Source organism: Labeo rohita, unplaced genomic scaffold, assembly GCF_022985175.1.
Source record: "Labeo rohita strain BAU-BD-2019 unplaced genomic scaffold, IGBB_LRoh.1.0 scaffold_117, whole genome shotgun sequence".
NCBI classification, from domain to species: domain Eukaryota; kingdom Metazoa; phylum Chordata; class Actinopteri; order Cypriniformes; family Cyprinidae; genus Labeo; species Labeo rohita.
This window is the reverse complement of record NW_026127307.1, coordinates 46,647-63,999: the sequence shown is the minus strand read 5'-3', so window position 1 is coordinate 63,999 and position 17,353 is coordinate 46,647. Positions and strand designations below refer to the sequence as shown.

The 17,353-nt window shown below is 39.2% G+C and overlaps 2 protein-coding genes across 2 annotated transcripts in view; one reads left to right on the top strand and one right to left on the bottom strand.

Annotated features, from left to right (window-relative positions):
* The window catches only part of LOC127157701 (NACHT, LRR and PYD domains-containing protein 12), a 77,037-nt gene extending 66,457 nt beyond the window's left edge, over nucleotides 1-10,580 (bottom strand). The window contains exons 1-5 of the mRNA XM_051100961.1: nucleotides 10,510-10,580; nucleotides 8,296-8,380; nucleotides 8,023-8,136; nucleotides 7,697-7,810; nucleotides 857-2,641 (exon numbers count right to left, since the gene is read on the bottom strand). Of these exons, the coding sequence (XP_050956918.1) occupies nucleotides 857-2,641; nucleotides 7,697-7,810; nucleotides 8,023-8,136; nucleotides 8,296-8,345 (2,063 nt within the window). The 5' untranslated portion in view covers nucleotides 8,346-8,380; nucleotides 10,510-10,580. The remainder of the gene's footprint in view (nucleotides 1-856; nucleotides 2,642-7,696; nucleotides 7,811-8,022; nucleotides 8,137-8,295; nucleotides 8,381-10,509) is intronic.
* A 3,225-nt stretch (nucleotides 10,581-13,805) lies between these two features.
* LOC127157698 (microtubule-actin cross-linking factor 1, isoforms 6/7-like) lies at nucleotides 13,806-15,777 on the top strand (the record flags this gene model as incomplete). The annotated part of the gene is made up of 1 exon (XM_051100958.1): nucleotides 13,806-15,777. A coding segment is annotated over exon 1 (1,590 nt), but the record flags the coding sequence as incomplete, so codon positions are not given.
* Nucleotides 15,778-17,353: the final 1,576 nt, after the last annotated feature.

Sequence of the window (17,353 nt, the reverse complement as noted above, 5' to 3'; positions counted from 1 at the left end):
AACGAGAACAGGGGGAACAGTTTACCTTGTGACACCATTAATTGTCAATATTGAGGATAATCCTGTTTTTATACCTAATCTGGCAACAAATCTCAGGGGATATTCACATTTCAAAATATAAACAACATGAACAACATATGACTTAATTTTCTTTTTCAACATCTCAAGACAATGGTTAGAATTAATACTAACAGTAGTATTGCATCTGCTGAAAAAAACATAAGATTAATATATTGCCAACTGTCTACATTTTCTAAATGTCCAGCCCAATGGATGTACATGTTGGCTTTAGGTCAAACTGACAAAACTACCACAGAAAATTTGAACCAAGTCATGTGACCCCCATACTCCAAACAACCTCAACTATGATAATGATAACAGTATTGGATGAAAAATTCTTCCTCATGCCTCCTACAAGAGACTAAAGAACATGAATCCTGTGGTGCATGTTGCCTGTTTGAGGGTTAACAAACCATTAACTTTGACTTTTGCCTTTAATAAACTCCTAATTTGCTGCTTATTAATAGTTAGCAAGGTAGTTGTTAGGTTTAGGTATTGGGTAGGATTAGGGATGTAGAATATGGTAATGCAGAATATGTGCTTTATAAGTACTAATAAATAGCCAGTAAGTTATTATTAATAGGCATGCTAATAAGCAACTATTTAATAGTGAGAATTGGTTCCTATACTAAAGTGTTACCATTGACTGTTTATGTTATTTTAAATAATTATTTAATTAATTGTTTTATAATTAATGCATTGTTTGCACATTAACAATGTGCAAAAAAGTGTTTATGTGGTCACATATATGTGGTCAAGTTTTTAAAGTGAAGTGATTGTTTTCAGTGTTACTTACTGAACTGATCTGGATTCTTTAACCACAGGTAACAAATACTGAAGAACTTCATCTGTTGTATGTTGTTTTCCAATAAACTGTTTTAGATCAAAAACATCCATCTTCTGCTCTGATGTCAGCAACACATAAACCAGAGCTGACCACTGTGAAGAGGAGAGTTTGGTTTTTCTTATTTTTCCAGATTTCAGATAACGCTGGATCTCCTGCATCAGTGAATCATCACCCAGTTCATTCAGACAGTGAAACAGATTGATGGATTTCTCTGAAGAGTGATTCTCCCTGATCTTCTGTCTGATGTATTGAAGTGTTTCCTCTTTTTTATTGGAGCAGCTTCCTGTCTGTGTCAGTAGTTTTTGTAAGAGAGTCTGATTAGACTCCACTGAGAGACCCAGAAGGAAACGCAGGAAAAGATCCAGATGTCCATTCTTACTCTGTAAAGCCTCATCCACAGCTCTCTGATGCAGCTCAAATAATGAATAATATTTCTTCTGGTTAAAAATCTTAGACAACAGACTTTTTTTGGTTTGGTCAAATACATTTATCTTCTTGTTTGTAAAGGAGAGGTGCACATATAGAGCTGCTAGATGTTCCTGAAGGCTCAGATGAACAAAGCAGAAGACTTTCCCCTGATACAAGCCCAACTCCTCTCTGAAGATCTGAGTGCACAATCCTGAGTACACTGATGCTTCTGTCACATCAATGCCACACTCTCTCAGGTCTTCATCATAGAAGATCAGGTTGCCTTTCACAAGCTGCAGAAAAGCCAGTTTCCCCAGTTTGAGGATCATGTCTTCATCCTTCACTTTCTTCTCATAGTCCTTCTCATGTTTGATGTTGGTCTGAAGGATCAGGAAGTGTGTGTACATTTGAGTGAGAGTCTTGGGAATCTCTTCTCTCTCTGCTTGACTCAACATCTTCTCTAGAACAGCGGCTGAGATCCAGCAGAACACTGGGATGTGACACATGATGTAGAGGCTCCTTGATGACTTCAGGTGTGAGATGATCCTGTTGGCCAGACTCTGATCACTGATTCTCTTCCTGAAATATTCCTCCTTCTGTGGCTCATTGAAGCCTCGTACCTCTGTCACTCGATGGACACACTCAGAGGGAATGAGATCAGCTGCTGCTGGTCTGGAGGTGATCCAGATGAGAGCAGAAGGAAGCAGATTCCCCACAATGAGGTTCATCAACAGCATGTCCACTGAGACTGATTCAGATTTATTACACAGTTTCACTTCGCTCTTAAAGTCCAGAGACAGACGACACTCATCCAGACCATCAAAGATGAACAACACGTTATATTCATCACAGGACATTTTGATTTTTTGTGTTTCAGGGAAAAAGATATGAAGAAGATCTGAAAGACTGAGTGTTTTGTCCTTCATCCAGTTTATTTCTCTGAAAGGAAGTGGAAATATGAGCTGGACGTCCTGATTCTTTTTCCCTTCAGTCCAGTCCAGGATGAACTTCTGCACAGAGACTGTTTTTCCAATGCCAGCGACTCCCTTTGTCAGCACAGTTCTGATGGGTTTGTCTTGTCCAGGTAAAGGTCTAAAGATGTCACTGCATTTGATGGCTGTGTCCTCTGTTGCTGCTCTCCTGGATTGTGTCTCAATCTGTCTCACCTCATGCTCATTATTGATCTCTCCACTCTGACTCTCTGTGATGTAGAGCTCTGTGTAGATCTCATTCAGCAGTGTTGGGTTTCCCTGCATCGCTGTTCCCTCTAACAGACACTCAAACTTCTTCATCAGATTTGATCTAAATGTGTTGAGGATTTCATGGCTGTAAAATAATTTTTTAAAAATCCACATTAGTACATGAGTTATTAAGCAGAATAGGTCTCATTCACTAATAATTGCATGGAATATTTTGTATTTGTATGCACAGGAGAACCTCTCAAGAAAAATCTCTGCCTAATTCACAATATGTACATACACACATTAATTAGTTCTTAACCTCTTCCTGATGTTAGTGAATTTGGAATTTGGCTGTCTGCACAAGCTTTCCTTTACAACCTTATGTCAGTCTTGTCAAACATGTTGCTGTTTGCAGACGTGCTCTGGCCCTATCCTCAAGCAATGCTAAATTCTCACCAGTTCTCACTATAAACACCTTTCATACAGACCCAGATTACAGACCTCTCATGAGCCAGCTGTACCATATGCATATATCTGCGTTATTCAGAGAAACCTTACAGCTGAACATATAATGCAGATTTCTTACTGTCACTGTATGTGATCAAATATATTAAAGATAAAATTAATATTTAATTATTATATACTTTTATATATGGTTGATGTAACAATTAATAAGTAAACATACTTTATTTATAATTATAGGCTAATCATGTTAACCCTCTGGGGTCCAAAAACGCGTTGGCGCGGTTTGTGGCAGATTTTCTGATAACGCCAGAAAGAACTTCAATTACTCTGTCATTTTTGATCGTACAGATAAGAGCAATATATCAGTCGAATCTGTAAGGAATTCACTTTTATTTGTGTACACTCATAATAACAACAACACTTTGTGGTTTTGTGAAATAAAGCAAACAAACAGGGTGTGCAGTCTGCTGCGTAGTTCTCTGTGATTGTCATTAAGAAATGGGTCACTAAAACTCAGCGAATACTCCACACAGTAAGTCTTATCGAAAACAAATATCATGTGTTAAAGTAATCTGTATGAAACCAACATATGAAACCCAGTTTTTCTCGTCAGACCTAATTATTTTTAATTTGATCACCCAGGAGCTACGAACACTTTTGATATTATAATCAGCCACGTGGAGGCACAAGCGGTGTACCACCCACACCAACGTAAACAAAGCAGCGAGCCTTGACTTCATTGTTTATCTCGGCTACTTGCATCATGTTACTGAAAAAAGACGTGCTGTGAGGAGTAAGATTTATATTTTCCTCAGAGGAAGAGCGCAATGCGAGGCACGGCGAGATCCACTGAAGGAGTAAGTCTTTCTTTGATTTGCCTGCTTACGTTAGTTGTTGTGTTACTGTGACATAACTTGTACACATTATAGTAGTTAGATTTTTCCAAACTATAATTCCTGACTACATGTGCAGTCGAGTGAAACGTTATTAACAGGGCTCTCAAGTCTCAGGCATTCACCGTGAGACACACGCATTTCAACCAGTTCACACGCTCTCACGCCACACCTTGTATTTCTTAAGCTAAAAAGTAAGAGATAAGCTGTGGTGTTTGTTCACCCAGAGCAAGAGTTTTGGTTGGTTTAGATTTCAAGAAACCTCTGTTAGTTTTAGGGAATTTTCCAGTTCAGCTGATAGTAAACGGTAATTGGCTGTTAATGTTGAAAGCCTGTTATTGGTTACAAAAGCAATGGGGTGTGGCCTGTAATTGCTTGCAGGGGTTAGAGAGCTGATGCAATATCAGTTTGTTTCCTGCCAGCTTTGATGTCCATATGACGGTCGTAGTTCTGAATTAAAAACCTTTTATTTGGTTACTCCTGTTGTTCTAGTGCCGTGTTTCAGTAAAACCTCTGACTGTAAAACCTCTGACAAACCCTGACTGTCTCAAGACAGCACATAACTTGTCCCGCTCTATAATGTTAATAGACGAGGCGCAGGCTTGCAAGAGGAGTTCATAGCTGTCTTGACAGTTTAATGCCACCTACAAGCAAATATCAAAAATTTGAATTTTTTGTTTTGTAAATTACGTGATCCCGCTTCAGACAAGTTCGTCACTCGGTAACATGGATGCGCACACATGGGACGAGGCAAGTGGTGGAATCGCCGATCACAACGCTACCGCATTCTCTAGCAGTGGAAGCGTTTTGTGCAGTATGAGGCGGTGGTCGTGTTGCGGTCACGGAGCGTACATTGAGATTTATATTTACTAAAAACTAACAAGTTTTTTCTTCATTTTACGATTCCTGGACGAAATCACTTGCCTCTGATCAAAGGTAGTGAGAGCTGATGTTGGGGAATATAGCCAAATTCATGTAAAATTATTAGCTCTCCAACAGCTTTAACTAAGATTTGGCTACTGGAAACTAAAGAAAGGACTAGATAAATCTGATAAAAACAGACAAATTTATCCAAATTGATTTCTTTTATAAATTTGTAACTAATGTTTCCAACTGTTAATCCTTTTGAAACTTTTAAAGCAGGCAGGGTTAACTTTACAGTAGCACTCAACACTTAAAAAATCCTTCATCACTTGAATTAAGATTATAATAATTTAATTTTAAAGCACAGCCACCACAGAATCAGACTTTAGCACCTAGGTTAGGTTAGTTTAGGTTAAATACAGATTTAAAATCAGAAGATATAGTTTAATAGCTATGATACCATTTTTATAATCAAATCCTTGCATAGCTATGACTGGAAACACTAGCATCTAACAATGCCTTGGGGGTAAAAAACAGTTAATCTTAAAAAATAAAGCATATACATAAACCCAAATATGAAAATAAATCAGTTATTGAATAAGCATGTGTCCTATTTTGTGTCCTAAACTTCTGAAACATCTAGTCTCATATTTTAAAACAGTCAATGCAATTTGGGAAAGAAATTAATCAAATCTGTGTGAAAATATTCAGATGTAACCCTTTTGTAATTTTCACAAAGAACTGTAATTTAACTATAGATTGTTTCTCAGCAACTGTAACCGATTAGTTACAATTATTTTGTAATTAAATCCATTACATGTAACTAGTTACTAGTTAAGTTTGAGCCCCTACCACTGTCATCAAGGCATCAATATGTGCAACAAACACTTGCAACAAATACAAAATGCTGCCATTCATAAGATGAAATATGTACTTTCTCTCTCTCACACACACACACACAGCTTGACATGCTCAGGGCAAGTTCTGCAATACTGTGTGTGTAGGCCTACAGTATGTACTTTGAACACTGCTGTTCATTGACTCATTGATTTTTGATTCTTTTGATTTTTTATATTTGTATTTTTGAAATATATAAATTAAAAATATACAAATTTTTAATTTTTGAATTAAATTTTTTATGAGTTTGACTTTAATCAAACTTGCCAGTTGTTATAGTTTCTATTTTATCCTGGTCAATTATGAACAATAGATAAAATGTAACTTCTAGCAAAAACTGGAGAGAATTGCGTGGGGCCGAGGGGCTCCTCTCCTAACAGATATAATCTCACTCCAAACTCCAAACTAAGTATGTTTCATTTCATTGCATCAAAATGTTTCAGGATGCCAGGATGTTTTTATTGTTCTATAAAATAAAAATGATGCGATATAAAAGTAATAGTGGTTATACTGTAACACTGAATGATAAAGTATAAGATTGTTTAGACAAAACTACTGTCATATACTCTGTTCGCAAATAGATGTTTATGACGTGCTTCACAATAATACATTAGTTTCCCAGACATAAAATAGTTTTGTATTGTATAATACATACAAAGCATGCTTGTGTTTATGACTATAAAATCATATTTATTTATCGTATAACAATAGGATAGTATTAGTATATTATTAACACTCTGTTCATGAATAGATGTTTAATGTACTAAACAATAATAATTAGTTTCTCAGATATAAAATGCCATTTTTTAAGGTAGTATAAAACGTGTGAGTCTATGACTACAAAATCATACTACATGTATATATTACAGATGCTCCTGATATTAACATGCTTACAGATGTTTTTTTTTTTTGTTTGTTTTGTTTTTTTCTAGTGATCTGATACCTGCACCACAGATGAATGCTACATGAATCCCACATGAAGAGTGCTGTACCAACACCAGATGTTCAATTACACTGATGTTTTATTGTAAAAAAAAATTCCTGGACTACTGATGATGAGTTTTGTTTCTTAATTCCATGGAAAGAAGCAGCAATCACTTAAATATCAGGTATAATTTACTTGTTTCACTTGTTGAACAGAATCCAGAAAACAGTTTCAGGAATGACACAAAGTCTGTTCACGTCTCTATGGTTAGATCAGTGTAGTCAATAATGTGCTTTTGATCTTCATTATGTATGTTTTGATGATACTGTGTTGTAAATAAAATACAAATAGTCTAAAACTCCATTCTCTGAATCTCTCATTGTTTCTACCTGACAGTCACAGTCTCATTGATGGGCCATTAGAGGAGGGCTCTTTGTCTCTCAGGTGTGAATCACTAAATATTCATGGCCGTTGTCACTCCCTCGCATATTCCCTTTCAGTCACAAAACATGTCTTAGAAAATTTAAATCAATATATTGTTTTCTGTAAATGAGTGAATGCGATGATTTTCACATCATTTTGTAGAAAAAACTCTAGACTACCACATCTAGTTCTCAAAAGTCTTGTGAACTAATGTTCTGAATGTGTTTCATTGCCTTATTTCAGTGACTTAAAAATTTTAGTTTTTCACTAACCACGCATAAATGTTGTTTTCTCAAAAACACAAACATGTACATTAATATTGCTTGCATATTATTGTAGCCCAGTTTGTGCTGATTACAATGTAATCAGACTTTAGCAATTAATATGTTTTTAAGATACTAAAAAAAAAAAAAAAACAAATGTCAGGGCATGTCAAAACTTCTCCAGGGCCCCAAAACACCCTCAGGTGGGTTAAAATGAAATATAACTGCTTAACATGATCATAAGTGCTTTTTGTGTACATGTGGTTTCAGTTGTTTACACTTTTTTTGTAAATATAAAATAAATTTTAGTAAAAATGTTTGTTGAATCATGATTTGTTCTTAAAATCATTCATACACACATCTCATGCATACATTTCTGCATACACATGCTTAGCAAATGAGACCCAATGTCTTATATATTATGTATCATATCTTTATATCATATAGTATCTCTTTTAGAAGTCTTATACCTGAAACCAGGCCGTGTATGTCGACTCTTATAATCTAATGGCTGAATCACAAAAGCGTCACTCTTTAGGGAAACACAGCTGGACTCTGCTTCTGATCTCTTCTGATGAAGTGGACTAAACAGAGAGAGATTAAAGGTTATCCTTTAAATTACTGTATGCAACAAACTTATCACTATCAAACCATTTATCATTTATCAAATTCATTGTAAAGAGCACTTTAAAACCAATTTACACATTGTTTATACAGAAATTGTGAAATGATCTGTGATAATATATGATAATATAAAATGTCATGCTATAATCATATTTTTATAAAAATGTTATACCTGAGACCAGACTGTAAATCTCCACTGTTAAACTTCATTGGTGCATGCATAGACCTGTCACTCTTCATAGACACACAGCTGGGCTCTGCTTCTGATCTCTTCTGATGAACTGGACTAAAACAAATCATATTTAACCCTTTATGATGAAAAAGTGTTTCAAATAAAAACACTGAAGAGTCTTTATGGTCTTATTGTTTTCAATATTAAACTTTACAAAACACTAAAAAACCCACTTTTCCCATAAAATACGAATAATATGTTTACTCAAAATACCTGCATCCTGGAAAAAAATCTGCATCTACAGATGTTTGAGTTTCATCCATGATGAATCTGAACAGTTTGATCTCCACCACTGACTCTAGATGAAAGAGACAAACAATCACAAAACTACATAAGTAGTTCCACATTGAAAAAAAATACTCTAATTTGTCTAATTTTTTTTGTAGTTTTTCTCAAATTATATTTATGATTTGTTTTACACCTTAAATTTTGATTTGATATAAATTAAAATGATTAATTTACCCAAAAACAATAATTTTCATTCAAACAAAGTAAAAAGATGACTTATTATGAAGACCATACACATTTTTTTTACTTTGTTGCTAATTATTATTATTATTATTATTATTATTATTATTATTGTCAATATCATTATTTTGTTCATTATGGAATATCCTCATTTTTATTCTTAAAAACCAAGCTCAAAAGATCTTCAATAACTGGTTACAAAATGAGACAAGTATTACTAGTTTTACTAACTTAAATAGAAGGAGTACAGAGATTTGTTTATCCAGTATTATCTCTTTTTGTTCAAGATTCAACATGTTAAAAAAAAAATTTGAATTTGAGCTTTTGGATAAAAAAAATAATAATTGAATTTATACATTTAAAGTAAAATGGCTTAGAAAATATTTATTTAAATCAGACTCCATTTGTTTTTATACCATTTACGTTTTTTGTTACACACACACAGTAATGAGTAGTGAACAAACACACAAGCACGCACACACTCCCAGAACAGTGGGCAGCCATATCACTATCGTGCCCGGGGAGCAGTTGGGGGAAATCAGTGCCTTGCTCAAGGGACTCACCTCAGTTATGGTATTGAGGGTGGAGAAAGCGCTGGTTATTCACTCCCCCCACCCTCAATCCCTGCCGGACCTGGGTCTCAAACCCGCAACCTTTCGGTTACAAGCCCAACTCCCTAACCATTAGGTCACGGCTGCCCAATTGTGCAATCCCAATCATGGTGTTCTGTGTTTGAATGTAAGACAAATTTTTAAGATATTTTTTTTCAAGGTAATGTGCCTCAAAATCTACCTAAATACATTTATGTCTGTGCAAATCATTTCACTCCACTCCATTACTGACGTAATGATGAAGTCACTTGCTTTGATCAAACTGTCAGGCTACTACACTGTACAAACACTGCTGTTAAAAAGGCCAAATTGTAACTTACTGTTGAAAACAATGCCTTCTGGGTGTCACAATACAGAAGAAAACCTTGGGGAGACAAACAGGTAAGTTTGTGATATTTATTGACAGCTCGGAGCAGAGAGAAGAGATGTTGAGGCAACAGGTAAGCAGGTATATAGCAGCCTGTAAACTGCACTTAACTCTGGCGGGTAACAGTCCTATGTTTCGCTTTCCGACTGGGCAATTGGGCAATATTTGCAGTTTGCTATGAAGTAGCCTACAGCATTATACTGTGAATTAACAGAGTTCAGAGTCCAAACTCAGATACTGTGTCTGAAATCACATTCTACACACTCATTCACTATTCGTTACATTAATGTAACAGTCTACTTGACAGAGTGAATTAAAAAACAAGTGAGTGAATTTAGACATGGAGTGAACTGCAGAATCAACGGAAGCAAGAAAAAGAACAGAAATCAACTGAAATAAAAGAACAGCCTCTCTTCAGAGATCACAGCAATTCCTCATCCAAAACACATGAACACAGACAACCAGAGCAGAGTCTGCAAAACACAGTGGTGGAGGGTTGAACACAATGCTTTCAGATTACCACATCTCATTCAGCACTGAGACAACATCACAGTACAAAGCACATTACAATAATAGACCCTATAGCGGTTTTGTAAGTTTTTATGCACTGTTTGTGACTAATCATAAAACCTAAAAAGAACTATAAATATATACTGTATATACTGTCTGCTGTTTGCCTCATGGAACAAAAACTTTACCTACCCTTGCTTTAAATCTCTCAAGATCTGACCAGAGGTTGATTAACGACAACAGCATTGCCAGCTTCACTTATTACAGACCAGTTTGACTCTATTACTTTCATATATGTACAAAGCTTCACCTCTGCTGAAATCACTGTATTAATATATGTCAGACGTTACTACAGCTTACGCAGTTGTTAAATACACTCATGATTAAACCAAATGGTTTATTTAGTGTGCTGTATCTTATACTGATTTTTCACATATAAAAGTTATATAAAAAAGGGTCTTTTAAGATTACCTGTAAAGTTTCCTGCATTTAAAGTTGTTGTTCATCTTCATGAAAGCAGTGAGTGTTGGGTGGAGTGATTTTACAGGGGTCAAAGACCAGTCTTTCTTTTTTTTCTGTACTCTGTACTTTTCTGTGGCAGATTCAGGTCATAGTACAAACTAACACAAGATATTGTAAAACAGAGACTGGAAAATTATATTATAATATATTATAAGTTAATATGAATTTTAAAATCGAATTGTGAATTATAGTGCTCAATACATATCTCTGGGTTGTATATTGAGATCTTATAATTTCTTATATTAAATATTATCTTAAATTCTTCTGTGTTTCTTAAAACTTACTCTTTTATCAATTCTTTTAATTTCTACTAATTCTGCTACATTTTTGCCTTTAGGATCTTAATTTTTCTGCTTCAGTATTCAAATATAACAGCAGTAGACAAACTCACTGCATGTACTATAGCTATCATAGCTATGGCTATAAAAGTAATGTGAAAAAAAATGTGAGTGATAAATGATTCAACAAAAGGAATCCTTATCACAACACTGTAAACTTATCATACCAAAGATAAATAAGAAACAATGTGTGCTCTTTGGCCTTGTGTGTTTATGTATCTGTAGAGAAAGCAAGTGCTGAGTCTATGAGACCAGCTAAAATTTCGATCTGCACAAATCCAGTCCATCCGGCCCACAGTTCAGGGTTAAGGCCTTAAATTTGAAGAGAGAAATTTATTTCTAAAAAAAATACTACTAATAATAATAAAATAAAGACATTAGATGTTAATGGTAACCAAAACACACCCTTCATTCTAACCTTAAAGGAAAAGAATGGAAAGGATGTGACATGAGGCCAATTATAGTGTCCCAATTATAGTGCTCTGCATTTTACTCATCCAAGTGCACACACAGCAATGAGTAGTGAACACACACACACACACACACACACACAAACGGAGCAGTGGGGAGCTACTTTTGGTACGGCGCCCGGGGAACAGTTATGGGTTCATTGTCTTGCTCAGGAGTCTCACCTCAATCATGGGCTGCATCCAAAAACTGGAAAATGCTGTATTTGGAGGACACATTTCAGGATACGAAGGCATCAGTGCACATTTGAGTCCAAAGTTAGCTTCACTTCCTGCCTCCTGATATACCTTGTCAATTTTTAAAGGCAGCATAGATGTATCTTTCGCTGCCTATGATATCCCACAGTCCTGTGTGTTCCAGTCGGTGACGACTGAGCAAAAAATAAAAATAGCATCTGAAATTCTTTATGTGTAAATGTATGCTTCTGACAAATTTTTTTGCACTTTTGATGTTATTTCTAAAGAGAAATCAGTATTATAGTAATTAAAATCAGAGGGAAATTACATGCACCTAACCCTGGTTTGTAAGCATATGTGAAATAACCATATTAATTAATTAACATGCGTTTAAATAAAATGTATTTTTAAATTAAAGTAACAGCCTAATAATAAAACTAAATAGACACATTTGTAATCTTTTATTAAATACAAGGTTTTTTTTCCATAGTTACAGCGCTATTTGCTGTCTCTCAGTGTTGCTTTGAGTGTGATTGGTTAATCTGACCCTCACTCAGGAATCTGGCCAATGACTAGTGAGGGCGCCATTTTCCCGGGCTGCAGTGTGTGCCGTTGATCGGCTTCTGCTGCAGTCTGTGTCGGTCCGTCCTATAGTAATGGCTTTATTATTTTATGCCTGACTGTTTAATTTATATTTTAAGCGAGTTTGGGTTGTGGAATAGCGACTGAGAATAAACAAACGTGAATAAGGACACAGACTTCTTCTACCAACGGCTAACAGACATGCAAACTCCAAAAGGTAAGTACCTTTTAGTTTTATATAATGTTTAATGATGTGAGATGCTGATCGCGATTACATATTTCACCATGTCTTACCATAATGTGTTATTGTGTTTTGTTACTGTTAGCTAATACTGTTAGCTAGGCTGGGCGATAGATGACCATGTATTGCTGATGATATGAAGTGACTATCGCAATATATATCCTCCTAGCACAGCACTGCTTAAATGTACATTACTGACACTTAAGCGTACATGAATGAGGAATAAATAGCAGGACCAGGGTGGTGATGAAATGAGTAAACAATAGACACAGAAAGCTGGACCTCACTTAAATACAGACAGTTCTCTCAAAATTCACTTGACTTAAACAGTCGCTAATGTTTGAAGTCAAGATAAACATTTAGGTGGAAACCCGGTTACGTGTCAGTATACTGGATCTGTGCATTTTGTTCTTAACGTTACCTGCAGTCGGTCATAATTTTAATCAAACAACAAAATACTAAACAGAAAATTACAAAATGTATTTAACTTACCTTTGTTCTTTTGTATTAGTTTTATTTTTTGTAATTTGATACTTTGATCTTATGTTTAATAAAATAAAATAACTATATTGTGATTGTTATTGTGAAGTGACATTTCTAATAGTGTAATATATCGCCCACACATGCAGTCAGCTAGTTTTAAAATCAAACTCATAAAAAGTGACAGAACTTTGAAATGAGTAATCTGAGAACACTGTCATGTTATTTGACAGAGAGGACCTGAAAGCATGATCCATGGAGAAGAATGTACTGTATGGAAACCAGGATTTTTGGATCAGCTGTGTAGATTTTGTATGGAGCTGGTGAGTACATTCTTGCAAGCCCATGTCTCTGTCAGTAACTGGTTTTATTAAACAAATTAATATTAATTTGTGTGTGTATGCGTGTGCTTCCCCCTTATGATCCAGAAGTTTGGGAATTAAACTCTTCTACCACATGATCTTCAGAGGAAGTGAGTTTTCATGTCTAACATTAGGACATACTAACATTAAATTATTTTGGAGGAAGGAATGTTCACAGTATTTGTATTACATGTTTTTAATTTGATTAAATACCAGACAAAACATGTGTCTTCTGACATAATCTTTTTTTACTTTTCTTTCCCCCCAGGTGATCCAGTTCATTCCTGGCAGTTTGGAGGAGGACTGCTCTTTATCTGCTGTGTCTGTCACTTCTGGTGCAGAGTAATGGACCTTTTGTTGGACCACACTGCTTTTTTTTTTTTTTTACATTGCTAGGCAACCATCAAATCAGCAGTCCTGTCAGTCTAATCAAAGGATTATAGCATGAGCGCTCTAAAATCTTTGGTTTTTGCTGTTAAGTAAACTGTCATATTAGCAAAAACCTTAAATACAGCTCCTGGTTACCCGCAAAGTTGCAGTCTCCAGACTTTCTAAGCAACGGTAAACTTTCTTCACCACAACGGAAGGCCCACTGTCAGGATTATATTCTGTTTTGTCTTGTTTCTCCTTGTGTTTTTTCCTTCTGTTTCTAGTGTTTGGTTTAGTCTATGTCTCCCCCCTTGGTTTGTTTAGTTTTGGTTCAGTCGTGCCCATATTTGTACTTCCCCTCGTTATCTCGTTTGTAACCACTCCCCTGTTTCCTATGTATATATAGTTCCTTGTGCCTCACTCCCCTGGTCGGTGATTGTATTGTTTCACAGAGTGTTTCGTTGTGGTTGCTGGTCTCTGCTGTTCTCCCTCGGTTCCTGTTCTTTTTGGATTGTTTAATAAACTTGCAATTATTGGATTCCGCTCTCCTTCTGTTCATTCTCGCACACGACGACATACCCGTGACAGAATCACCGACCCGAAGACACAACATGGATGCCGAGAGGAGGATCATGGGCATTCGTCGGGGGATGAGGCCGGTGGAACAATATGTGGAGGAATTCTTGGAGGTTTGTCATCTGGTGAGTTGGAGCGATGCGATGATTAATACGTGTTTTCTAATGGGGCTAAATAATTCCCAGTTGCTCAGTTCCATACCCTATGAGGATCGCTATAAACCAGTTGCTGAATTTATCAACCAGGTCCTCTCCCTCAGTCAGTCCGATTTTTACGTTGATGTGAAAGATTCCGATCTTTCCCCCATTAGAAAACATGTTGCCGCTCCAGCCCACCATCAGCCAGCTTCCTCCACATGTCGTCCCGACCGGCCCGCTCCCTCTGGTCTTCCTGCGCTTCCTCCTGTTTGTTATTCCTCCTCTCTCATCGTCAGTCCGGAGATCGCGGCCAGCCCTCCGAGGTCATGGCCAACCTTGATGGCCAGTGTGCTGGACCCACCACTAATGTCGACACGCAAGATGGCGGCCGCCACTCCCGAGTCTGCACGCAAGATGGCCGCCGCCACGCCCGAGTCTGCACGCAAGATGGCCGCCGCCACGCCAGAGTCTGTTCGCAAGATGGCCGCCACGCCAGAGTCTCCGGCCAAGATGGCCTCCGTTCCTGAGCCCCCGGCCAAGATGGCCTCCGTTCCTGAGCCCCCGGCCAAGATGGCCTCCGTTCCTGAGCCCCCGGCCAAGATGGCTGCCAAGACTGAGCCCCCTGCCAAGATGGCTGCCGCACCCGAGCTCACTGACCCGCCAGCGCGCCCTCAAGCGACCGCTCACACAGAGCCTGCTCATCCAGTGTCTCCGCTGGAGACGCCCAGCCCTCCAGAGTCTCCGCTGGGGTCGTCCAGCCGTCCAGAGCCCGCTCGCCCCGAGCGCCGTCCAGGGCCCTCTCCTCAAGTGCTTCCTTTAGAGCCCACGTCTCCTTTGGCACTTCCCGAGTCAAGTCAAGCGGCCGGGTCAAGTCAAGCGGCCGGGTCAAGTCAAGCGGCCGAGTCAAGTCTAACGGCCGAGTCAAGTCAAGACACAGCTCCACTTCCCGAGTCAAGTCAAGCGGCCGAGTCAAGTCACGATACAGCTCCACTTCCTGAGTCGAGTCAAGCGGCTGAGTCAAGTCAAGCGGCCGAGCCAAGTCACAACACAGCTCCACTTCCTGAGTCGAGTCAAGTGGCTGTGTCGAGTCAAGCCACGGCTGCAGTTTCTGTGTCGAGTCAAGCCACGGCTGCAGTTTCTGTGTCGAGTCAAGCCACGGCTGCAGTTCCTGAGTCGAGTCAAGCCACGGCTGTAGTCCCAGCGTCGAGTCAAGCCACGGCTGTAGTTCCTGAGCCGAGTCAAGCCACGACTGTACTCTCTTCCACCGGAGAAGCCGTGCCCATGCCCTCAGAGGTGTCAGCCCCGGCTGTAGAGCCTCCTATGGGGGCGGCGTCAACCCATAGACTCTCTGCTTCTCCCCTTCCTCTGTTCACCTCCTCTATCCCTGCTTTCCCCAGGTCCCAGGCCGTGACGCAGTTGCTCGCGCTGCCCTGGAAGGCCCCAGCGCGCCCTCCAGAGTCTGCGCGCCCTCCAGAGTCTGCGCGCCCTCCAGAGCGCCCTCCAGAGTCTGCGCGCGCTCCTCCTCCAGCGCGCCCTCCAGAGTCTGCGCGCGTTCCTCCTCCAGCGCGCACTCCTGAGTCGGCTCCTCCTTCAGCGCGCCACCCTGCACGCCCTCCTGAGCCAGCACCTCATCCAGCGCTCCCTAGGGCGGGCAGAACCATAAATTCCCCCAAGAAAATTTTGGGGGGGGGCTACTCCCCTGTTCAGCCATGGCCTCCTGAACGGTTTACCCGGCCATGGCTTCCCGAACCCCCGGACCCGCCATGGCCACAAGGACTGTGTGCTCGGCCATGGCTCCCTGAATCCCCAGACCCGCCATGGCCACAAGGACTGTGTGCTCGGCCATGGCTCCCTGAATCCCCAGACCCGCCATGGCCCCCTGAGCTCCCTGATCCGCCCTGGAGGCCGTCCCTATATCCGGTGTCTCCTGTGTCCCTGCCTACCGGCCTCCAGAGCGCCCACCCTCCCACCCCAGTGTGTTACGGCGCGAGTCGCGCCTTGTAAGAGGGGGGGGTAATGTCAGGATTATATTCTGTTTTGTCTTGTTTCTCCTTGTGTTTTTTCCTTCTGTTTCTAGTGTTTGGTTTAGTCTATGTCTCCCCCCTTGGTTTGTTTAGTTTTGGTTCAGTCGTGCCCATATTTGTACTTCCCCTCGTTATCTCGTTTGTAACCACTCCCCTGTTTCCTATGTATATATAGTTCCTTGTGCCTCACTCCCCTGGTCGGTGATTGTATTGTTTCACAGAGTGTTTCGTTGTGGTTGCTGGTCTCTGCTGTTCTCCCTCGGTTCCTGTTCTTTTTGGATTGTTTAATAAACTTGCAATTATTGGATTCCGCTCTCCTCCTGTTCATTCTCGCACACGACGACATACCCGTGACACCCACCTCTCCATTCATACGATTAGACAATGGAAAAAAAACAGAATGACGTCAGGCGCTTTTCTGCTCAGAGTTGTTTTTTTTTTTTTTTTTTCAACTTTAGGCTTTCAGAGCCGGCAAAAACACGCAGCATAGCAAGCGGTTAAAACACGAGGCGCCCAGGGCGCATAAACAGCGTACGTAACACTCACTGCCAATAGAAAACAATTAAAATAGGCACCTCATACTGCAAAAAAAATGCGTTCTGTCTGATTGGGGCCCAAGTCTTTTACTGTAGTGTGTCAGTAGGAAATATAAGTTTAAAATATAAGTCCTGGCATTCATTTTGCCATTAAGTGTAATCGTTGAGATTTGGTCCGACAACAGCCAGTGCTCCACACAGAGATCTGATCTCATCATCTAAATCCAGACTTAATCCGGAATAACTGTGGCAACATTTCCAAGGTGCTTTTTCAATTAACTTATATTTACTAAATTAAATCAACATTTGGTGTGACCATTCTTTGCATTTAAAGCAGCTTTTGCCCTAGGTAAACTTGCACGTAGTTTTTCAGGTAGTTTTGCAGGTAAGTTTCTTCAAGTGTCTTGGAGACGTTGCCACAGTTCTTCTGGATTTAGTCTGTCTCAGTTTGTTCTGTTTCTTCATGTCATTTCAGACAGACTGGATGATGATGAGATCAGATCT